A 23,943-nucleotide genomic window follows, 5' to 3' on the forward strand; every position below is an offset into this window, starting at 1 on the left:
CCAATTTGAATTTGCTCCTTGAGTGCCTTTCTCAGGTTATTCAGTTTATGACTCAGTAACGAATATGCAAAATTATTCCTGATGCACATGGTAATTGCCCTCTCATAAAGCAGCCAGGCTCCATCTAAACCATTTTAAGTGCCCTAGCTCTTCTATTGAGAGACAGTTTCAGAATCTCTTATATTTAAATTCTTCTAATCACAAGACTCCATTTTTATGGCTAATTTACAGCTATTTATTCCTCTTCTAGCATTTCCCTGAAGCTCCTTCCTGCTTTGACATTTATCCTGCAGTGAGACAGTGATCAAATGTCACCTTTGTTCTGTTGAGCTAAAGAAGCCCCAGTCTTAGTCCTCTTTCATAAGATCAGCTCTCTTTGTGCAACCAAGGCGTCCTTCCCACCCTTCGTATAACATCCAAGTTCATGTTTCACTAATGTTTGCATCATCAAAATTCAGGCTTCTGCTAATGTATAACATGAATAGGATAGCGGCTCGGTCTAAGTGAATTTATTTGAAAATCCAATTGGATTTAGCTTGCTTGTATTTTTGGGGTGAAGAAAAATATTTGCCCATCAGTTTCATTATAATACAAATAACATATTGATCAAAGACTGGGTGATCCTTGCCAGACTGGAAGCAAAACACTCATGCTGATAGTTCTCCGTAGTTCTCCTAGGCAGACAAAATGCCAAAGGTGGCAATGTTTTTTGTTGTTGCAAGCGGTGCAGGTGATCTTATTCTTTAGAAATTTCTTAGATCTAGAACCCACTGTGATGGCTGCTTGATGCTGAGATTGACTTTGAAAATCCCCGCGTATTTTGACATGGTGTGGATATAGCTGGGATTTTTGTGTTTATTAATAACATGCCCTTGAAAAATGGCTGTTTATCTTACTAGAGAAGAGTAAGTGGTATTTGGAGATGGAAGTTGTATTTGCTCATCTGGTAAATAGGCTTTCCCCCTTGTTATTCTCAGTGTGGAGTGGCAAATCTAATTTGTAAGGTTTTACTGGTCTGATTCTCAGCTGATAAATCAGTATTAGCTTCAGGGATCTGAAAGGGGCTGATCCATATGCCTGTTCATAGCAAGTATGCCAAGAAAAACCTCTCTTTGTATTGGGCATTTTTAGATTTAGAGATATCGTTCTTTCTGTCTGCTCTAAGGTATGTGAGACCAGCGTGCTCAAATGAAGGGGCTGGAGAGCTCTAGCCATAAGAGCCAGACCACAGTCATGTTGAACAAGGAGGTTTATTACTGAACTAAGGGCTTTATAGAGCTTTTCAGGACTTCTTACCAGGATGGATGGTGATGATACTTAGACGGGATGGTCCTAGGTGCCTTTGTTGTAGATACCTGTTTCCTGTACTACAGCCTACCCCTTCACTTCCCACAGAAAATACTTGCTTCCATAACTCTTTGAACTGCCAGCGGAAAGTGTCACAAACACGGGGTATCCTCGCTATACTCAGCCCTCTCCAAAGCTGGGCTTCCCTGGTTGTTTTGTACACTGTTATCAGATTTGGAAGCAAACTTGATCCCTTCCTTTCCTTTCCACAGCCATTAAAAATCAGCCTAAAGGTGATGTGAAATTCCATATGACTTGTGAATCTCTTCAACTAAAAGTCATTTGCATAGTGTCGCCATTTGTCAGGGAACTTACAAGATCTTTTACGTATTTGCATGAAATTGGCTTTTTAAAGATACAAAATCTTTATTCTCATTATGGTTTTAATCAAATGGAACGAATAGAGAGACATGACTTAACATACTGTTACTCAAGGTAGCGATTTATTTATGGTTTCTTTTGTCCAAAAGGACGCACTGTACTTTGCAAACCATGGGTAACGTCTTTGAAAGCAATAGGGAGTATAAGCCATATAGCATCATCTGCAGAATTTAATTCAGTAATTACTTTAGCTAATTTGGAAATGATACCTGTAGCATCAATAAAATAGTGTAAACCGCCACCCTTTGCAATACATTAGGATGCTGAATGTAGTGAATCTTTGATAAAACTTAGCCCAAGAACATCTTTATCTGGGAGTATGTCACATAACGCAGGGCTAAGATCCCTTTTTTGAATGGCAAGTACAGCAGGGTCTTCAGTGTCTTTAGGAGTTCAGGGTCTCAGTCGAAGGATTTCTGAACATTTTTTTCCTTGGTAGTTCAGTGCCCCCTAGCATTGCGAGAGGGAATTCGTCCGTGTCTGATATTGATAGGATTAAGCATCACTTAACAAATCTCCAAGGTCTCTCCATGCAGATTTTGGGGGTGAAAGGGTGGGAAGAGGAGGGTTAAATGTGCAGAGCAATTGAATCTACAAGGAAAGATGCAGGTGGAAACACTTCAATAGGAAAGCAGGAATGGAGCTCCCCTGGTGTGAGCTTGGCCTTTTAAATTATGTCATCCTTGTGATACCTTAGGCAGGCTTCCAGCTGAGCCTGATTATCATTCAGGGCCACCCATTTACCTCCATTTCTCTTTTACCTCGATATTTGTGTCTCTCTGGTTTTTTTGGCAGCTGGCTTTGCGCAATGCCTTGCGTTACTTCCCACCTGAAATACAAAAGAAGCTGGCACTGGAATTTGCTGAAGAACTCAGGCTGTATGGCCATATCTATATGTACAGATTCTTTCCAGATATTGAGATGAGGTAAGGACTGGATGGTTCTTGTTGTATTTGACTGCCATTTGCTTACCAGCTTTCACCTGTGAAACTGACCTTTAAATAGTGGCATTGCTGCTTCCTAATTTAGCTCTCGTAGATGTCATGTCATAACATATTAATGAAGTGCATCGTCTGCATAAATTGGATGTTCTGTGTGACATTAGATAGCAGTGGTTTCATTTTCAGTGAAGGATACTGCATGTTTTGGGATGCTCTTCTGTAAAGCTGCATAACAGCGATCCACCATCCTCCAGCTTCCGTCCTGTTCTCTGTCCTCATGAGAGTCCCATGGGACTGGTAGGGAGACAGTGGGTACCCTTCTGGATAGGTTGTGGCAGGGCCAGGACAGTCTTGCCGCTGGAAAGCTCAGCACCACTTAACACAGGGAAAGGGTTGTGCAAGGTTTTGTGCTTGATAATGCCAGCTTTACCATACCCAGAGATCCACGTGCTCTGCCCCATGGCAAGTTGTAGTTTCTAGAGGCCAGCTGTTACTCAGAGACCTCTGATTGCAACCCGGACAGAAAACTTGCAATAGTCCTGAGCTGCTGCAAGTCGAGTCTCAACTGAGCCAAGAGGTAAGATCAGGTGGGTGGATGGGTTGAGACCTGCTGTGAGTGGCTGGTCGTTTCCCAGAGTCCCAGAGAAGGCCTTCTGGGCTTAAAAGAAACACAGTGTGTTTTTCCATCGTTGGAACCTGTATCTGACCCTGGTTTGTAATATGCTGTGCCAGTTGACCTTGGAGCATCACTTCATTCTAGGGCTGATGGGGCTAATGTTTGTGAAGCAGAACAGTTGTAGAGAGGGCTGCCAGGGGCTAGCTGATTTTTTTAGACTGATTGATTCCTTTTTGCATCCAGCAGGGGCCTGTTTAATGTCTGTACAGAAATCTGAATACAGCAAGCAACTAGAAAGCACTCTGATTTCCACAGACATCCATATTTCTGTTCTGTCCGTAATAGTCTGGGGTCAGCTCTTGCAGAATTCAGCTAAGGGTAGGACAACTGGAAGACTGTCTGAAAGATATTGCAGAGCTGGACTTCACAGGACCCTAGTCCTGAACTGCAGATGAGGGTACCTTCCAGGTAGGCTTGGATGAGACAGTCCACCCACTTGTTTCCATCACTGGCATCAGTGGCTCTTAGATAGCTTCATATAGTTTTTTTCCCTTTGTGACCATTTCACTGATCACTCTTTTGAATAGATTCTTACAGTCTCAGATTAATAAAATGCCTTTTGTTCTCTGTAGTCTGGTAGTACTTGATTTTTGTTCTGTATGTCCCAGGGAGCACAGCCTGACTTGGTTCTGTTCCATTTGACAGCCGTGTTCCCATACCAGCACACTCAGCTGCTATTTGAACTTTGGGTTTCTTATGTTCCGAGCAATATTATGTGGAAATAGCTCCTCTTGATGAATTGTTATTATTCCACTGAAATCCTGTTATTTTGTCTCATCAAGCTTAGAAAAGCAGAAAACACTAATAAAAAAAGTATTGTGGAAAAACTCCAATGCTTTCCCTCCTGGTTTGGCAATGACTACAAGGCATTTGTTTTAGTATCCATGTGTAAAAACCTAGGATAAAGTGCATATGATCATGGGGGGAGTCCATTTGCTAAATCTGTGGAATATACATTCCAGATCTTGGCTCATGAGCTGGTCAGCGGATGTCCAATTTTTTTTGTAGTTGGCACTTGTTAGCCTAACCTTTTCAGTTGTCTTCCCTGTATGAAGCAAGTGTCTAGCCACTGAAGATCTATGGTCCAATAAAAGGAAGATAATTTAGAAACCATGTCAAATGATCCTATCTACCTTTAGGAATTTCCAGAATCTGTAATGGTGGTGTTGCTTACAGAAAGGGAAAGAGCAAACCTCTTGTTCAATGGTTATATGTTCTTTTGATATCATACCTTAGAGGCCTCAGCACAACTGTGCTAAGACCTGTGCAAACACAGCAAAGGAACTGTCCTGAAGAGCTACAGTATAAATCTAGGACTAGAAATTTTAGAGCAATTTGATAAAACAAACAGATGGCGGAGGAGAAGATAACAGTGAGGTGATTGCAGCAGTTGGCATTGAAGCACATTAGTGCCAGGAAACCTGACTCAGAGTACCTTTGTGAGGGTTTCCCATACCTCACCTCTCAACTTTCTGGATGAAATACATCTTATTCAGTAAAAAGGCTCATATTTCTCCTAACTAGTTCAGTTTTTGAGAGCTTCTTTGGGACTGGAATTCAAGCTGGGTGTTTTTCTTAGATAGGATCTTAAATAACAAGGGCTGATGAGCCTGAAGGCAACTTCCACTGATGCTATTTTCCTTGGCATTGCAGGACTTAGCTGCTTGGCCTGGCAACTATGTTACAGAGGCCAGTTCCAGCATCCCCCAAAAAATCCAGTTAAAAAGCAATGAGAGCTTTTGGCCACCATGTTTATAACCGATTGCGATTAACTGATTCAGCAAATGATAAGAATAATGCAATTTAACGAATGTGTTGGCATGCGGGGATATCTCTGTGGGGTGTGCTGTTGTGGTTGTCCTTGTGAGTCGGAGCGTCTCTCCTGAACTTTTGTGACTGCCGTTTCAGAGCGTACCCCATAGGAGACTACCCTTGCAAGACCAAATCAGCTGCTGCCATTATGTTGATGATCATGAATAACCTGGATCCCTCGGTGGCTCAGGTAAAGTACAGCGAAAATAAGGAAGCTGGATTCATAGGGCAGCAGCAAATGTGCAAGTTACTTCCTGTGTGTGCTCTCACATAGAAACTGAAGAATGTAGGCGTATGGGTGAAACTAATCCTTGTGCAGATGATCCTTCTTCCATGGATTGAATAGGATTTTACTTGTTCATAGGCCTTTTGCCGGTTCTGTGCTCCGAGGTACGTGCCAGTCCCTGTACCTGTAGGGCTGGCTGGAGTGTGTTAGCTGAGCAGCCCAATTTCAGTAGTGCCAAGGCAGCCTCCTTACAGAGCGATGTGCTAGAAAGGACGTTTCTGCGAGGCTAAGCCGGCAAGGGACTAATTGGTGATTCTATACTTTCTTGTGGTTATGTCTTGATTCCTGAGGTTTGGGATCTTTTGTATTACGTTCTTTAGTTTCCTGCTGTGTGCAGTTGTTAGTCCTGCACAGTGGGTCCTGGTCCTCTCTCAGACCTCTGAGGTCTCCTACAACACCAACAAGGTTCACTCCAGCTCCCCCCATATACAGGAGGTTGGTCACTGTCTGTGAGACAGGCAGAGCTCAGCTCTAGTACATTGCTCCTACAACATATGTTAAAAAATTAGTGCTAATGCTTCCTGTATCTTTGAAAGCTTGTCCCTCAAGGACAGATTTGCCGGATGAGTAGAGGACCAAAGTCCATCCTTACAAGCACTACCCAGTGTAATGTGTGTTTTTGCAAATGGCAGGGGAGAGGCCATGCACCTATGCCTTGCTGGTCGTAGACTCTTCCAATGTAAATGCCAGTAGCAACCAAACTGTAAGCTCACTCAGTCCCTGTTTAAGGGATTTTATGGGGATGTCTGTCTGTTACAGAAACTGCAGTCCAGGAATCACTTTGTAGCGTTCTGCATCCAAGATACCATTGTAACAATAACAAACATCTCCTTTTGAAAAATAATTTTTCTTTTTCTTTCTTAAATTATTGCTTTTATGATGGCATTTGCTGATTTCAAGAATCTAGAGTGTTGATGCAATAAGCTATAGAAAAGATTTATTACTGAGATTAGAAAAATAGCTTGGAGATAGGGTGAAATGTTTCACAGAAGTGTGTGCTTTATTGTTAAATTGTCTTCTGCAGTTTCCTCAGGAGCTTGTCACTTATGGAGGAAATGGGCAGGTCTTCAGCAACTGGGCGCAGGTAGGACATTGCTGCTTTTGCAACTTGATTCACGAAACCAGTTTCACCCTCCCCCACGCACGTTCTGCTTAGGCACCTTGTGATAATTCTTGGCAGTCGTTGTCTCAAAATACTCCCAAGCATCCTGTCTGGATGGAGGAATGCTCGGTTACGAACTGCATAGACAGGGAGAGCTTTATTTAGTAAAAAGAGTGCAGACAGCCCAACAGAAATATTAAACATAATACCATAAACATTGTAAGCATTGTTACACATAAACATTGTGATGTAAAGACAGATTTTTGTCTTTCTCTGATAGATTTGTATGTGCCTGTGTATTTTGCACAGATAATTTTAAAGTCAAAATGAATTCTAGGAAACAAAAAAGTGTATCTTTTGCTTGCTTGTTTCTGGTACTTTTGCAACATTTTTCACAAGAAATAGTGGAATAAAAAAAAAGAAAAAAAGGTTTTGATTTAAGCAAGTGCAATCCTGAGTCATTTTCCAAGCAAATCAGATTAGCTGTAAATATTTACATGCTAGCTGGCCAGATCATAGTGCCCTTTACTGTCAGGCCTAGCAACGTTATCCCTGATCTTCTGAGGATAATGGCGGGATAAAAGCCTGTCAAAAATTAGAGCTGGGACGTTTAAGGTGTGGTTGTATAATCTCTGTTCTCTTTCTCTATCCAAAAATGGCAATAAACAAACTTGCTTTAATCCAGGTACTGCAAAATGCATGTGGGAAATATTTTCATGAGATCTTTACCATCAGCAACATATTTAGACTTACATTTTGTATGAGCTCAATTTATTCTCTCAAGAAAAAGGAATGTTCTGTGTCTGAATGCTCTACAGGTGTGTGGTGGCAGAAGGAACATTTAATGAACAACTGCCCTGAGTGTCTGCTGAAAGGCATAAATGTGGTTATTGTGAACACCAAAACCACATAATTCCTGCAGCCTCTGGTGTGCCCCAAGGCCACAGAGTGGGGACAGGTGGAGATGTGGCATTGAGTTTTGCAGTGCAGAACAGAAACGGCACAGGTAGAAAGGTACATCACCCTGAAGGGCAGCATCGCTCCCGAATGCTGGGAAGATACTGGTTTCTGATTCTGGACCTTCTGATCCCGGACCATATTGTCACCAAAAAGGAGGGGCTGGTGGGTAATGTGAAGCTCAAGCCACTGCAGCGACTATGAAATGGTGGAGTTCAAGATCCTTAGGGCAGTGGGGAGGGTGCACAGCAAGCTCACTACCCTGGTCTTTAGGAGAGCGGATTTTGGCCTCTTCAGGCATCTGCTTGGTAGAGTACCATGGGATAAAGCCGTGTGGAGAAAGGGGCCCAAGAAAGCTGGTTAATATTCAAGGATAACCTCCTCTAAGCTCAGGAGTGATGCATCCCAACTTAGGATGTCAGACAAAAACACCAGGAGGCCTGCATGTACGAACAAGAAGCTCTTGGACAAACTCAAACGCAAAAAGGAAGCCTACAGAGGGTGGAAGCAAGGGCAAGTAGCCTGGGAGGAATACAGAGAAATTGTCTGAGCAGCCAGGGATCAGGCTAGGAAAGCTGAAGTTCAGATAGAATTAAATCTGGCCAGGGATGTCAAGGGCAACAAGAAAAGCTTCTACAGGTACATCAGTGACAACATGACAACATAACAACATAAGAAGCACGTGGACCTGTTGGAGCAAGTCCAGAGGAGAGCCATGAAGATGATCAGACCTCTCCTATGAGGAGACAGACTGAGAGAGTTGAAGTTGTTCAGCCCAGAGAAGAGAAGACTCTGGGGACACCTTATAGCAGCCTTCCAGTACCTAAAGGGGGCTACAGGAAGGATGGGGAGGGACTCTTTATCAGGGAGTGCAGTGATAGGACAAGAGGTAATGGTTTTAAACTAAAAGAGGGTAGATTTAGATTAGATATTGGGAATAAATTCTTTACTGTGAGGGTGGTGAGGCACTGAAACAGGTTGCCAGAGAAGCTGTGGCTGCCCCATCCCTGGAGGGGTTCAAGGCCAGGCTGGATGGGGCTTGGAGCAACCTGGTCTGATGGGAGGTGTCCCTGCCCAGGGCAGGGGGCTTGGAATGAGATGATCTTTAAGGTCCCTTCCAACCTAAACCATTCTGTGGTTCTGTAGCTTACACAAGCAGAAGCTGACTTAAGGAGCCAACTTCTGCCATAAAGGATCATGTATGCACCTTGTTGTGGCTTTACCTGAATCTGGCCTCTTGCTTATTAAAAAATCCAAGCAAAACTAACATGTAAATGAAGGAGCAATTAGGGGAGAGGAATGGATTCCTCACTGTAGCATGGAACCTGGCTATTCTTCCCAGTTTGACTATGATTTTTCATTTGTGTCTGAGAGAAAACTCAGTTTCCTAATCCAGTAAATAGTAGTTAAGTAGAAATCTTCGGCAGCTTTTGAGGCAAAACTGTTCTGACTTTAAAAAGAAAAGTACCACGGCACTGCACGCCATTTCTTTGTTCTGTGCATTAATTAGTAAATGGCTGTTAACTGCATGAGTTTTGCAGCATTTCTGATGTGGGCAGTGCCAGCAGTTTATATAGCAGCCTGTATTGGACTGACGTGCCTTAGGCAGATGCTGGGCTACAAGGTGAAGCAGAAGCACTGCCAAAGTCAGAAATACTCTCTTTATCTCTTGTTCTCATCCAAGCCAGAGCTATGACCTGCAGTTTTTTCACAGCAGAACAAACAAAACCTTTTTGTTTTTGCTTACTTAGAGTAGGAATCACATGAATGATTTGGTTATGACAGAACATTTTGTTCTGTTTGTGGCTTGAAAACAACATGCTTTTTGGACATCTGTCATTGCAAAGCTCCTAGTGAAAAAGTTCAGTTTGGTTTATATCATTCATGCAGACCTGTGCTTTTTTCTGAATAATTTTAAAAGAAAGAATTTTGTCCAGAGCTAACTTTACAAGCCTGCAGGCAACGGAGCTGTTCTTTGAGCTAGGAAAGGCTTTTGCCTCCTTCTTCCCAGTCGTGCCTCTCAATGCAACAAGATCTAACTATCTTACAGCTTCTGGTTGTATTACAATGCTTTTCCTGGCCAGCTGAAGAGTTGAGAGTTCAGCTAATTACCTGTTCTGGAACCAGAATTTGATTATTCAACATTTTTCGTGCAACAAAAATGTAAAAAGCAAGACAGTAACTCTAGTAACTCTTTCCTGCTCAACTTAACTTGCAGCTTGGAAATCTGCTGGGTTAGAATGGACTGGCTTCAAATCTGTACTGTTTTTAATTCAGATCAAAGACACAGAGAGGTTAAATGTCCATGACAACTGATATTGCTGTCTCTTTGATCGGCAGGTCCATTATTTTTTTCCCTCAAATCTTTCTCTGTGTCCCTCCAGAACTTCTAGTTTCAAGCTATTGTTGAATTCCAATATTGCATGGGAAAGCTCCTCTCAGGCCTAGTTGTCGCATACGAAAAGTCCTGTGGAATATAATGGGCTTTGTGATAGGCAATGACATCTATCTATGAGTCAAATCTACAGCTTAGATGGACAAAGCCTACTTTTTTGGCATACATCAAGAGTATCTGTTGAGTTACGCAGACAAAGTTGACATGCATTTATTTATGTACTCCTGGGTGCCTCAAGGACTTTCTTCACTGTTGATAATGAAAGCTGAATTTTTTTCTTTGAGAAGAAAAAGTGTTTCATTTTTAAGCGCACATTGTAATATCAATTTCTTGAAATGATGACAAGCACCAGAAGATGCTGAATTATCCATTTCAGGTTAGGATCAACAACATGCATGGGTATTTTAATTGCTTTATAGGGAAAATTTTGCAGTTTGGCTTTAGAAAGATTGCCAGAAAAGTGCCAGATCCAAATGGTTAACCTCAAGATAAAATTAGAACAGCTTTAAAAATGAAGGATTTCTGGGGTTTGTACTGGAGAGTTGTTCTGGAACTTATTCAGACTGTTGCTATTTGGTGATTTATGTTTCCTGCTGAATGATGTCTCTTAATGGACTTTATTAAAAGCAAAAATGTGTCGAGAGCTCTGGCTGATATTCCGTATGCGAATATACCTCATTATCTCTATAGCTGTCTTCATACTCAAAGTTTAGCAGCTTCACAAAGAAACATAAATGTAAGATGGAAACTTGTTCCCTCACTTTCCTGGTTTTTCCTTTCAGTTCTGGTTGGTAATGCACTATTTGTCAGAGATGACTGAAGAGCAAACACTAGTAATGTACAGTGGACATCCTCTGGGACTCTTTCCCAGCCATAAGTATGCTCCTCGATTAATCATTACTAATGGCATGGTAGGTATTAGTATCTTGTTTTCTCTTTTTTTCTCCTCTTCTTTTTAGTTCTCAAGTGTTTGCTGAATTAAAATATTATTTATTCTACCTGAACTTACAAGAGCACACAGGAGAATCTGGGGTCCAAATTCTGCAGCATTTATTCCAGTACAGTCACTATCACCTCAAGGGTGCTGGTCTGCAGTGGTGGAGGGAACAACCTTCTCCTTATTAGATGACATCTGTTCTAACTGAGCCTGAGCTGTGCATGTTCTTGACCAAAACAGTTCAGCTAGGCTCAGTTTGAAAGATTTAAAAGTCCTCAATAGGCAAACAGATGACTATGCATCAGATGCTCGGATATCTGGACTGCTTTGCTTGGAAGAAAAGCTGGACAAGTGAACATATTGGTTCATTGCTGGTCTTCTGAGACATTCAATATCTGTTTCTCTGCAGGCTAGTTTTGTGGCTAGAGAACTGCTTCCCTTAAAACTTGTATGGCCTCAAGTTGTGCCAGGGGAGGTTTAGACGGGATATTAGGAAAAATTTTTACACTGAAAGGGTTATTAAGCATTGGAACCGGCTGCCCAGGGAAGTGGTTGAGGCACCATCCCTTGAGGTATTTAAAAGGTGGGTAGACATAGTGCTTAGAGATATGGTTTAGTGCTGGTTTTTGTCAGAGTCAGGTTGATGGTTGCACTAGATGATCTGGAAGGTCCCTTCCAACCTCGGCAATTCTGTGATTCCATGACAGTCACGCTGCCAGAAAGACCAGGCATCTTTTTTCTAATACTAGAAAGCATGGACTAAACCACCTGAATTACTCTTCCTGTTTTTCGCTGCTTTCCTATGTGTGTGACATAGAGAAATGTAGGCTGTTAAAAAGGTCTGCTTACGTCTCTGATTTGCTTATCTGGGATTTCTTTTGATTGTTTTCTTAGGTTATTCCCAACTATTCTACCAGAGATGAATACGAGAAGATGTTTGCTTTGGGAGTAACAATGTAAGAAGATACCTCACTATTAAAGTAGATCAAATATTTAACTAAAATGTATTTCAGACATCAAGCAGTGGCTGGTTAAAATTTCTAATGCAGATGGATTTCAACTGTGCGGCATAAAGTCCTAATGTTACAAAGCATTAATGCACGCTTAAATGGAATTACTTAGGAGTTTGACTTATGTTCAGCCACACATATAAGGATGTAATTGAGGTCTGCTAGGAATTAGCATTAGGTTTATGTGTGGGACTTGGCTGAATTACGATCTGAAGCCTTAATCATAACGTACTTATAGCACTGGCTGGTTCCACTTTGCAGTGGTTGTTTTGCAATCTACAGAAAACACAAGTTATGAAACTTTCCTTTGCACTAAGGGAAAGCTTTGAAGGAGGAAGTTATCGGTTTTTATATTTTTTGAATGATTATTTACCTACTTTTATTGCTCATCTAGCTGATGAGCAGGACTATTATTCTGTTGTGTACGATGGAGAGAATAAATTAAAACCACTGGAGAGGTGAGTGTGTACAGATAAGGAAGCTGGAAGAACAGGTATGAATAGAGAATATCCTTTGCCACTTTGCTGGGAATTTCATAGGAATGTGGACAACCATTTTGAGCTAACAACTTCAAAGTGACAATGTGACTTAGAAGCGCAAGCTCCGCTGAAAACCAATGGCATAAAGATACCAACAATGTGAAAAGGAGTGTCCTTGTGTCCTAGTCCCTGTACTAAATGCCAGAACAATTTTACTCTCCGTGTTTTGATCCATGCTTTTTTTAACTCAATTTTAAGAGCTAAATGATCTCTGAAAACATGTTGGTGTGTTGCTAATGAATAAACTCAATTAAGTTGTGAATTTGATAACAGCAGATCTTTAACAACGAATCAAAGCACAGACATTTTTTTTCTGTTATACCAGAGACATACGTCGACATGTGCAGAATTCATTCCAGCCTGGGTAACGTGTGGTATAACTGTGTTCATTGCTATTGCTAGGTATGGTCAGATGACTGCAGGGAGCTACTGCTACATTGGGCCTCAGGGAATAGTCCATGGGACTGTGGTAAGAAACTGGGGAAAGGTCCATTTTTCCATACCTTTTGGAGGAAGGTATCTCCCACAGTGACTGGAGTGGACTGGATTGCTCTGAGAGGATATTCTGGCTATCAAAGAAATTCTCATTGCCCGCTCCTTAAAAAAATTAGTGTCCTTCCACTGTGTGGAAGGACGTCCATGGCATCTTATCCAGAACATAGACCTGAAGGAATCTGCAATCAAGGCCTCAATCTGAGCTCATATCTAGCTACAATAAGTGAAGTATGAATTGACCAGATGTGTTAAAAACATTTCCTTAGCTTGTTTTCTTAGCTGTTTAGCTCAGCTCTCTTTTGCAGCCATCCTGAATGAGCCTCTATACCCCAAGAGCAGCATGTTGGAAACCACTGATTATTCTATTCTATCTCATGGTGAGAGAAATAAACCTAATCGGGACAGATGATTTCATAACATCACTTTGTAACATGTTTCCTTCTTAAAAGCTTAAAACAGTTTCATCGCCCCAGTGACCCCTGAGTTTCAAGCTCTGTTTGCAAAAGGGACAGAAAATCTTTAATTTGTAGGGACTCTAGGAAAAATAGCTCCTGATAATAGCTATATTGTGCTGTGTGCAGCTGACAGTGCTCAATGCAGGCCGTCGCTACTTGAAGGCAGAAGACCTGTCCGGAAAGGTGTTTGTTACTTCTGGTCTCGGAGGGATGAGTGGGGCTCAAGCCAAGGCTGCAGTCATCGCTGGGTGCGTGGGGATCATTGCAGAGGTGAGAGCAACGCTGCTTTCATTTTGTCGTTCCTCCTTCCTGTGCTGAATCAGAACCCTCGTTCTCTTCATCTCAAGTAACCCTGACAAGTCAAACTCAAAAAAAAAAAAAACCACCAAAAAACCCTCTTTTCTAAGATCTGTCTGTCCTTTTCATTGCTGAGCATTTTTCACTGCTATTTCACCCTCTATTTGTTCACTCACTGCATCAGACTGTAAGGATACGGGCTGTACCTTCTTATGATTGCTTCACAAATAACGCAGAATGATGCTGTCAGATGAGCCCTTATCAGTGCCTGAGCTACCCTCATTTCATGTCTGAAAGGGTGCAACATCCACAGGTAACTCCCACGGGAACTGCAGCCTCTTAGTGCCAAAAAAGTCTATGTTAAAAAGGTGCTAGTTACATTGTGATTGATCTTCAGTGCCTCTGGCACCCTTATCAGGTGCAATGGAAAGTACCTGTTAAAAATGTTGGTATGATTCACTCATCAAGGTGGGGACTAATGAAGCTGCTTGGTGTTGTGATTCTTTGAAGTCAATGGGATTTTGTAAAACTGGGTATTCTAAGGTTGGCTTGGGTATGAAGATGGTGAGGATAATTACAAGCACTTGTGAGAATGCCAGTTTCTAGACGACGAAGGTAAGTTCTGCTAAGGGGGAGAAGTTCCGTAGTTCCATTTTTCCCTGTTCCCTGAAGCTCACCCGCAGCATATATTCTTTGTAGAGAGTCTTTCATCCTGATGTAATGTTTCTCTGTTCCAAATATATTAAAATAGCCCAGCACTTTCTCCCATAAACAAATAGAATCTAATAACCATCTGTGATTCAGGGACTGCTAATGTCCAAGCAATCAGTGTACTGTACCATAGGACCCACTGGACCCACAGATATCCTTGAGGTATCATATGTAATGCCGAACACTAACATCGTAATCTTGGTTAAGTATATGTGCCTGTGAGTTTTGAGTGAAATACACTTTCATATAAAAAAGTAACATTAGGTTCTCCTAATACCTACATTTTCCAGCTATTATGCTTATCACAGGGTTCTGTTATGACAAATCGGGTGGAAGGATGGACTACAAAAACATTGCAACAATTTTTAACAGAAAATGTTGCTCTGCAGTTCTGTGAAAATGGTGGTGAATATCTTTAATGATATTGACTACTGGGAAACAATAAACATTTCCATGCATTTCTTTCCTCCCGACTACCTTCGAATTCAATCCACTGGGGAAATGTCCTTGGTGGAGCAGACACAGGACAGACCAAAATGGACTGAGTTTTTTTTTTTTTTTGACTACCTGCAGTTGATGAGCTCTTGTTACTGCTCCAGCAGAAGAGAGATTTTGGAGAAGTAAACTCCAGTGGGAGCGACTGGAGTGGGAGTTTAGCCTTCTCAGCCAAAGTCATTTATAGAGAGAATTAGCTGGCAGACCTCTGCTGTGGGTAGGAATATTGCAGTCTGACCGACGGTAATTATAATTAAACTTCAAAACGTAATGGGTCAGACTGCCCACGTGGCACGCAGTAAATGTGACCTCCCTTGGCTAGCTGGGGTCTTATTCATGGAAGGTTAGAGTTTCATCTGCTTTACAATGATGGTGCAAGACTGTTTTTGTTAGCACGTGAGTTTTGCATGTAATTGAGATCTCATCAATTACTCCCTGCAGATGAAACAAATTTATTGAATTTATTATTGAATAAATTGTCTTTATTCAGGCTTCTACTCTGTCACCATGATCTTTCAAATGCTAGAATACAAAAGAAAGATTCCAGTGAATGCGATTCACAGCAGTCCTTTGTCCTTTTCATCTCCACGGCTACAGATGATTTTGTTCAGGAGGCTGAATATCGCCTGGTTTTTATCTCCTGTGAGATGATCCTTGTCGGAAATGAGTCTCAGGAGCACATGTGGACAGCTATATATATGTACATATTATTTATTTAAGGAACTATTTATGCAAATGACATTGATGAATTGTGCAAGAGATGTCATTTTGTCAGCCAGGGCTTCTGAAGCTCAGACAGAAGGGATTAACGGTGCAAGTCTTTTACCTCTAATGTTTGACGGGAAGCAGATTGTAATTTTATGAAATAATTGTGTGGAGGGCCAGCCTAGCTCCTCTGAGCTGCAGTAAGCTCTCTCGGGTTACACTGGAGGTGACATTAGCTCAGCGTTTGTGCAATTTTTTTAAACTACTGAGATGCTGATCAAAAAAAATAAGCATATTTTTGAAAGCGTGGTTCAAAGGAAGCTGGTTTTCTGGAGTATGCTAGTAAGTCTGTGAAAGACTAAGACTGTCAGAGAGGGGGCTGAAGTAAAATATGTAGGATGTGGTAACAGATTTAAATAGATCTGATCTGTGTTATGCTGAGCTTTAAATGAACCAGATTCCTCTAATTCATACAGACCATTTACTATCTTTCCTCCTGTGCTGATTTAAATAATTCCCAAAGAAGCTGTTCCCTGTGGCACCTGACTTTATTGAATAGTTCCATTGGCAGTGACACTGATATTATCATAATCTGGGGTTTTGGAAGGATAGTCTTTATTACTGATGTACGAAATGATGGAAGGTTTCTCATGCTAAGAATAATTAGGAAAGAAAAGGTTTCCTGGTGTTCAAGCGACTCCTGAATACAGACCTTATTTCATTTACATATAAATACTTTGTTAATGAGAAATAATAGAATGAACGTGATGGGGGTGGATTATAAAGAAGTAAAAATGCTTTAATGAAATCCTAGAAGATACTCAGGATCTGTGTTCTCAGGCACACACACCACTGTGGGGGTTTAAATCCGTTGCTACTACAGAAAATTGGCTTGAATTAATTTTGCCACTTGCTTTATGCCACTGATAGCTCATTATAAAAGTATTAACGACGTGCAAGTTTATACACTGAACCATTAATATGGAATCTGTGCCAAAGCCTCCACAGTTTGTCTATCCATTTATGTTTTCATCCAGCTGTCTCCCATGCATATACACACTGACACAGAAGCTGAGCCCAGAAGAGAATACGGATTTGGGATTGGGCTTGTTTGGAGCTTCAAAGTTCAAACAAGAGGGAATTAAAGATGTAGTTTTGTTTTGATCCATTCCATTTTTCAGAGGCATTAGCCAGCTGGGACAAGAAAATGCTTTCCTCTTTTCTTTTCCATATTTGGTTGAGATTTTCAGGCAGCAAAGAACAAAAGTGAGGGTCAATTTTATTCGGCAAACCACTGCTTCACCCTGGGCAGTCTGGTAGAAATGTCTATCTGTGAGCTGATAAAAAAAAAAAAAATCCTTAATTAAATAGAAATTTTATTTTCACAGAAAATAGCCAGATTTGAAAAATAAATTGAAAAAATCTTGGCTTCAGTTTTTTTCAATGTAATCATGGAAAGAAAACAATAAGAATAATTAAAATTGGCAGAAGAGTTAAGAATAATTAAAATTAGCAGAAGAGTATCTTGTACAATTTTAATGATAACTTTCAGTTTGTAAAATATTTTGGGAAGTGAGCAGTATCAAAAAGTCTTTTTTTTTTTTTTTTTTTTTTTTTTTTCCCCTTGCTTCGAGCCTGGAATAAAAGACAAGAGAAAGTGTGGAAAAAAAAAAAAAAAACAGAGGTAAAAAATAAGTATTTGAACAATTATTCCATATTCTGAAGGCCAAGGCAGGGCTATTCCCTTTATCTATTTGCTACTCTTTCTTGCAGGCAAACTGGAAAACTAAAGGTAAAAGTGACTGGATAGAGAAAACGGGAGTTTTAAGATCTCTGCTATTTCTCTTAGGTTGATGAAGCAGCACTTTTGAAACGTCAGAAGCAGGGATGGCTGATGGAAATCTCTAACAACCTGGACCATTGCATTGCTCGCCTTAGGTATGACTTGTAACATAATTCGGTGGGTTTATCTCTGCTTCCTAATCCCCACTTCCCACCTTTCTGCGTTGTGCCATTTTAGTGTGCATATGGGAGGGGTTGAGAGACACCTTCTTATTCCAGGTCTGCTTTTGAATGTGAATCTGTCCTTCCAAATAGCAGCAGTCATTATTAGTGACTACCAATACTTACTGCAAGCCACTACCAATCCTTCATATCATTTATGTATGTTAAATGTGTCTTCGTTCAGTATCATGAATATGCATAGAGCAATTACAAATAATGTTACACTTGCATCGCTCAAGCTTTCTGAAATCAGTGATTAAAAATTGCATAAAGGTTGAAAGATCTGTTGCCCAGATGAGTGTTGGAAACTACGTGTAGACTTTTTTGCTGGGTTTGACTGTGATTTGTACGTTGCAAGATGGAATTACATGAGGTGCGTTTTCTTCAACCAATCTTTTTAATCTATTCTAGAGATGCCAGAAAGAATAAAATTGCTCTTAGTCTGGGTTACCATGGGAATGTGGTAGATCTATGGTAAGTATTATATATGGATAATGGATATATTAATGCTCTTGCTTGTTAGTCAACCTGGAATTAGTTCTCAAATTTGGAAGAGAAAAGGCATTAAACCTAGTGCTGTGTTCATTATTCTAGATGCTTATGAAAAGCTGAATTGTCAAAAGAGGGGTCTTCATCCTGGAGTTCCAATTCCCAGTTTCTTCCCATGCACCTTCTCCTTTTCTTATGGAGCAATGAATTTCTTACGGAAATAAGTCCCTAAAATTCTTCCTTAGACGAAGAATTTATCCCTTTCCTTCTAACCTCTTGCTAATTGGATAGCAAGGAAATGTCTTTGACTTCAGTGAAGAATAGAAGTATTGAGGTATTGATTGAATAAAAATAATCAGATGATGCATAGAAATTCTGGCACTCTTGAGGCTTTATCCAATGGTAAATCTTGCTGTCACACCATATACCGAAGGCTGAGACTGACCAATAAGACTGGTATGTCATACTGGTGTCTGACTTACCTATCAGCATTTCTGAACAGGTAAACGTGAAGTATAAAAGTTGCACCTAAACTTTCAGCGCCATCATTTCCCACCTCCTGACTGCTAAAACAAGGACTTAGCCTGCCAAGGGCATACCTTTACAAACAACCTCTTGGGGTGGAAGAAGCTCGCCTGAAAGAGGAGCTAGAATGTGAAATGACAGCTTCTGTTCAAACACTCCGTTGTCTTCCCCAGGGAGAGGCTGGTATACGAGTTGGACACAACAGGAGAGCTGCTAGTTGATCTGGGGTCCGACCAAACTTCGTGCCATAACCCGTTCAGTGGGGGATACTATCCCGTACAGCTTGGCTTTGAGGAAGCAAAGCAGCTCCTTTCCACCAATCCAGGGAAGTTCCGGACCCTGGTACAAGAGAGGTAAATATTCTGGAAATACATGTTTTTAACCTTTAAATTTATTTGCTCTGCAAGTGATCAGATCTTTGTCTTTCTTGCTAGAAGTTTCTGTTCTTTGATATTTCAGTAGAAATCTAGAGTAGAGCTACAGTACTAATAACTCCCAACTATCAGCTATCGCTTGGAATCTGTCAGACATCGCCTTTTAGGAATAGTCTCTAGTGTATAAGATCAGAGGTCTGAACACTGATGATCTATTTCACTTCTATAAATTCCTAAATTGCATTCGGTTTTAAAAATCTGGGACAATAAGTACAATTCCAAGTAGTCTACCAGTTGATTTAGCCTCACTGAATAGAGCATAAAAACCCAATGGGTTAGCCAGAAAGTCCAACCAGCCTACCATGCCTCCAGCTGTGGCCAGAAATGGTTCTTTAGGGAAGGATACGAGGAGGGGACAATCTTCCCCCATCACTGCTCCCAGCTTGCTGCAACTGTAACTAAGTTCTGGTTAGCATCTTGATTTCAGGGAGCTACTCCTGGTTGACAAATTTGCAAGGGAAGTTGCAACTGGACATTATAAAGAGAGCAATTTGGCATAACTTGTACATAAATAAAGAATTGTGGACCAGAGGCAGCAAGCTGTACTGTTGTTATCAACTGGTACTTTGGAGACTGTATGGCTCCTATTCTGGTTTTGTTCACCTTGAACATTCCTGCTGGAGACCTTTTTCCAGTAGATGGTAGAATACTGGCATATAATCTATTTGCCTTTGGATGAGGGACCTACAAGGACCTTTCCCGTTCCCCAATTCTGTATCATACTACTCTAAGACAAAGGTAACAGAAACATAAATTTTTGGGAGGGACTGATTTCTAACAAGCTAGCTATGACCTAAAAAAAAGGCAATTTTATTAGCAGGCATTGATTTACCTCTCTAGAGTTCCAAGAGAGGTTACACCTATGCATGTATAACTCCATATGCAACTGTGCACTGAGATTAGAACTAGATAATATTAAGTGGAAATGGTATCACAGAGAGCAGCCCAGGGTATGCTCCACTACTGGAAACAAAGGGAAAATTCAGCTGTTTTGGCCAAGGGAGAGGCCAGAACAGTGATGTTTAGCCATTTTTAGTTTTTCTGTCTCTGCTTACTTTCTCTGTGAACTTCTTAAACCATTTTGCAGTTTTGTGTAGGCTGTTTTCTGTTACTACCTTCCAACCTCAGAGCTGGCTGCATTTCTTTGCTGAAAGATGTGACCCCTCTCTGCTAATTAATGAAGTTCCCTTAATGACTGTAAATCACTTCAAGATTTGGAGATAACATGTGCTACACAAACTGAAAGTATCTCAATTGATATCTTATGAGTTTATGTCTGAATTTCTATGGGGTCTTTCCATTCCATCTGTCTCCCCTACTCCCTTTAGTGAGTTCATGATATTATTCTTTTTGATATTTTATCAATCTCAGAAATAACTTTTTCCTTCTTTATTTCAGTCTGAAGAGACAAGTGGCTGCTATTAACAGACTAGCTGATAAGGGCATGTTTTTTTGGGATTACGGCAATGCTTTTCTCTTGGAAGCTCAAAGGGCTGGTGAGTAGATCCTGGAGTTGTTAGATGGAAACAAGGATAATTCTGCGTGCGTCTTTGCAGCTGTATATTTTGGTAGGATAGGGTTGGCTGCTGCGTTATGCTAACTCTTTAGTCTCTCTCTTTCTCTCGTTCTCTGAGACCCCTGAACTCCTACGTGGCTGAGGCAGAGCCTTCATGGGAACCCAGTTGCAGTCTGCTTTTACATTTTACATAGTTTTTCTTCATCAAGTCACAGACTATTAAAATTCTTTTACAGGTGCTGATGTTGAGAAAAAAGGAGCCAATAAAACAGAATTTCGATATCCTTCCTATGTTCAGCACATCATGGGGTATGTTGAGAGTTTGGAATAAAGCAGTCAGGTGCCTTTGACTCCCTGTGTTTAGGGGCAGAGTAATACAGAGATTCCACTTGTTGCAAATCTTGCTGCGTACTATAAATGATGAAAAGGAGTCAACAGCAGCAGTAGGAAAATTGAGCTCACAGGTGTTACGCCAGAGTTGTTCTTATTTTTTTCCACTCTGGAGTAATGCCCAGCTTGGTTTAGGAAGATAACCTGATGGCTGTAAGCATCATGCTCATGTTTTCTATTGGCTTCCTTAGGGTTACTACTTGCATTTTCCTGTGCACAGGGGAAAAGAAGAGCCAGACCTGGAGGGATGTGTTGTATGTGTTTAACATAAGTAAACTCTGACAGCAGAGGTTTTGCTAATATTTTGTCCTGAAAGGCATGGCATGTCTTGATAATTCGGTGTAAAACTTTATCCTTTTTAGAGTTAAAAGGTCTTATGAAAGCAGACAACAGATGCGTGAACAGTAAGCTAAAACATTGCCAAATCAAAACTCTTCACTCCTTTACATGAATAGCAGCATTTTCTCTTTTGTTGCATCAATTTTCCTTAAGCAGTTCTACTCAAGAGAATAGCCCAAGTCACAACCTCGAACTGTAAATACATGCAACTTCACTTCTAGGTGCTAAAAATGAAGAGCTTCTCTCTTCAGAGCAGTAGAGCTCAACTCCAAACCATCAAAGCCTATGTCTACATTGAAGTTAAAAGCACATCTGAAATAGGACACTCTTCTACCCACGTTGGTGACTACCTCCTACCCAAGCTGTGCATACTGCTTGTAGAAAAAGCTGAGCTCAGGAGATCTGTTGTGGGTCTGGGTTTATAACACCTTTTGCCTCTGACTCACGCTTAACTTGCCTGTACCATGTGAATAAGAGCTTGAGCGTAGGGTAAGGCACCAACCAGATTAGATCTCTTCTTCTGGAACTCAGCTGAAGCGCGCCTTACTGTTGTGTGTAAGCAATGTGGACAGCAAATGAGTCTGGACTAAAGCACTTGTTCAGAACCTACGCTTGTCTGATAGTGTAGATGTACTCAGAGTTAGCCTGGGTTAAGGACAAAAAGACCAGGAAGCAGGGAGAGTGTATTTAATGGAAAAAAAAGAAAAATTGCAATTCATCTGATGATGCATCTGTTTGATTGAACTGACCAACGTTTCTATCAGAATTCTGGCCTGACTGTATTCTTATACACCAGTCAATGGCTGCGTGAAACAGCACTGTTTAATTTCTCAATTAATGGTCCTTGATGCTTCTGTTTAGATTAGTTCATTGAAAATGTTTCAAATTCTTCCGTCTCCAGCTAATGAAAGAAAAGCACTGCTAGCAGCCAGGATAAATAAGGAAAGAATTTCAACTATCTCTTAATGAAACATGTTCTCTTCCCAGGGACATTTTTTCCCTGGGATTTGGGCCATTCCGCTGGGTTTGTACCTCAGGTGACCCACAAGATCTTGCTACCACTGACTCAATTGCCATGTCTGTGCTGGAAGACTCTATACGTCAGGGAGGTAAGACACCATCCCATGGCCCCGTCACTGGGGGTGCTTTTGGGGAGAAAAGGAAACTGAGACTTGTGAAATGTGTGTTAGCTTTTGGCTGAAACCATAGAAAGCAGTCTCTTGCCTGTTCCATGTGGGCAGGAAATCTTGCTGTTCTCCAAACTCCTGTAAGGAGTGTAACCAGTATGTAAAATGTAAAAACACCATGTAAAGAGGTTACTGATCCCAAAGCTATTGTTGTGATTTTGGCTAAGAGCCTTTCTTTTCATGTGCTACAGATTTTCCTGCAATTTGTCACCTTGACACTTTAAGGTAAACACTATCTTTCATTGACAGGTCTCCAAGAGTTTTTTAAAGGAGTCAAATTGCTTTGCCCCATCTCGCAGGGGAATGAGGCATGGGAATCTCGGGAGGTTTTTGAGAGGCTAGTAGCAGATCAGTGGCAGGAAACTCAGGTTTCATGGGTGTGGTGCTCCATCCAGTGTCATTTATTTGTGATTACAATTTTGAGGTCTGTCGTTTTTGTCATTTGTTAATAAATTGACAGCTGCTTCTGCTTGCTGGTGGAACCAATCTGGAATACCTGCATGGCTCTGTATGCTACTCTAGTATCTAGGAGTTAACACTGCCATTCACTCTTCCCTATCCCTGAAAGTGGGCTATTACTGTTATCCCCTGCTTATGAATGGGAACTGAGACAAAGCTAATTTTGTGTCAGCAAAGATGAATCCTGATCTCCCAGGCTGCAGTGGAAGGCCCGACTATTTTCCCTTTGTCCACTTTTACAGTAACTGGACAGCAGACTCAAAGACTTAAGTGTTGTCGTCCCCTAGCACTGAAGTCCTCAGCTCTTCCGTTTCCAGAGAGTGGAGCTTTACGCTTCTCAGAATCAAAGAAGGGATCAGAAGGAAATGGATCAAAAATCCAGAACATATTTTAAGTAGAGGAGAGCATAATGTTTTTATCTGATAATATTGAAATATTTTTTGCTTCTTTTGTGCAAGACATCATTGAAATACGAATAGAAGTGTGAAAATTTTGAATGTTCTGGAACAGTTAGTATTGCAAGGATCTAGGGTGGTATTTCTGAAAAGGTTATACCACATTCAGATATGTCTCTCATTTGAAACAAAGCCACTGTTGTCTTCCTATAATGTAAGGCTGGTGTCCAGCCTCCTCTTCCTCCCAAGAGTTGAATTATTGATAGAGTGGGTCTGACCCTTGCAAGGTCCTTAGTTCTGTCTAGTCTCCTAAACTTTCCTTAGGAGTCATCTTCAAGAAACAGCACAGGAGCATGAGTTGTTTTTAATGCAACGGACCAGAAGTGCCTACCCTGTTCTATGCATATTGAAACTTTCACGTTTTTAAACCTGGTCCATCGACTTAATTTAAGGGAGGATGAAATTCAGTCCCGTAGTTGCTGGATCTATCTTCAAGTTTGCCGTAATTTTTCTGCCGTGTACTGCAATATCCAGTCATCTTCTCTCAAGATTGGACTGATGCATGGCCTTTTGGATGGTTTGCATTGCAAGACTAGGAAATGAATCAGTTACTGCGTGTACAATGATATGTGGGTGTTTATATAGATGGCAATGTAAAGCTGGG

The 23,943-nt window shown here is 41.0% G+C and overlaps 1 protein-coding gene across 1 annotated transcript in view; it reads left to right on the forward strand.

Moving 5' to 3' along the window:
• The window catches only part of UROC1 (urocanate hydratase 1), a 45,092-nt gene that overhangs the window by 4,547 nt on the left and 16,602 nt on the right, over nucleotides 1-23,943 (forward strand). The window contains exons 2-14 of the mRNA XM_063348315.1: nucleotides 2,524-2,654; nucleotides 5,254-5,347; nucleotides 6,468-6,527; nucleotides 10,680-10,808; nucleotides 11,729-11,790; nucleotides 12,786-12,852; nucleotides 13,460-13,603; nucleotides 17,391-17,479; nucleotides 17,957-18,019; nucleotides 18,733-18,912; nucleotides 20,392-20,489; nucleotides 20,746-20,818; nucleotides 22,226-22,347. Of these exons, the coding sequence (XP_063204385.1) occupies nucleotides 2,524-2,654; nucleotides 5,254-5,347; nucleotides 6,468-6,527; nucleotides 10,680-10,808; nucleotides 11,729-11,790; nucleotides 12,786-12,852; nucleotides 13,460-13,603; nucleotides 17,391-17,479; nucleotides 17,957-18,019; nucleotides 18,733-18,912; nucleotides 20,392-20,489; nucleotides 20,746-20,818; nucleotides 22,226-22,347 (1,312 nt within the window). The remainder of the gene's footprint in view (nucleotides 1-2,523; nucleotides 2,655-5,253; nucleotides 5,348-6,467; nucleotides 6,528-10,679; nucleotides 10,809-11,728; nucleotides 11,791-12,785; nucleotides 12,853-13,459; nucleotides 13,604-17,390; nucleotides 17,480-17,956; nucleotides 18,020-18,732; nucleotides 18,913-20,391; nucleotides 20,490-20,745; nucleotides 20,819-22,225; nucleotides 22,348-23,943) is intronic.

The sequence above is a fragment of the Chroicocephalus ridibundus genome, chromosome 10 (genome assembly GCF_963924245.1).
Source record: "Chroicocephalus ridibundus chromosome 10, bChrRid1.1, whole genome shotgun sequence".
Lineage (NCBI taxonomy): Eukaryota > Metazoa > Chordata > Aves > Charadriiformes > Laridae > Chroicocephalus > Chroicocephalus ridibundus.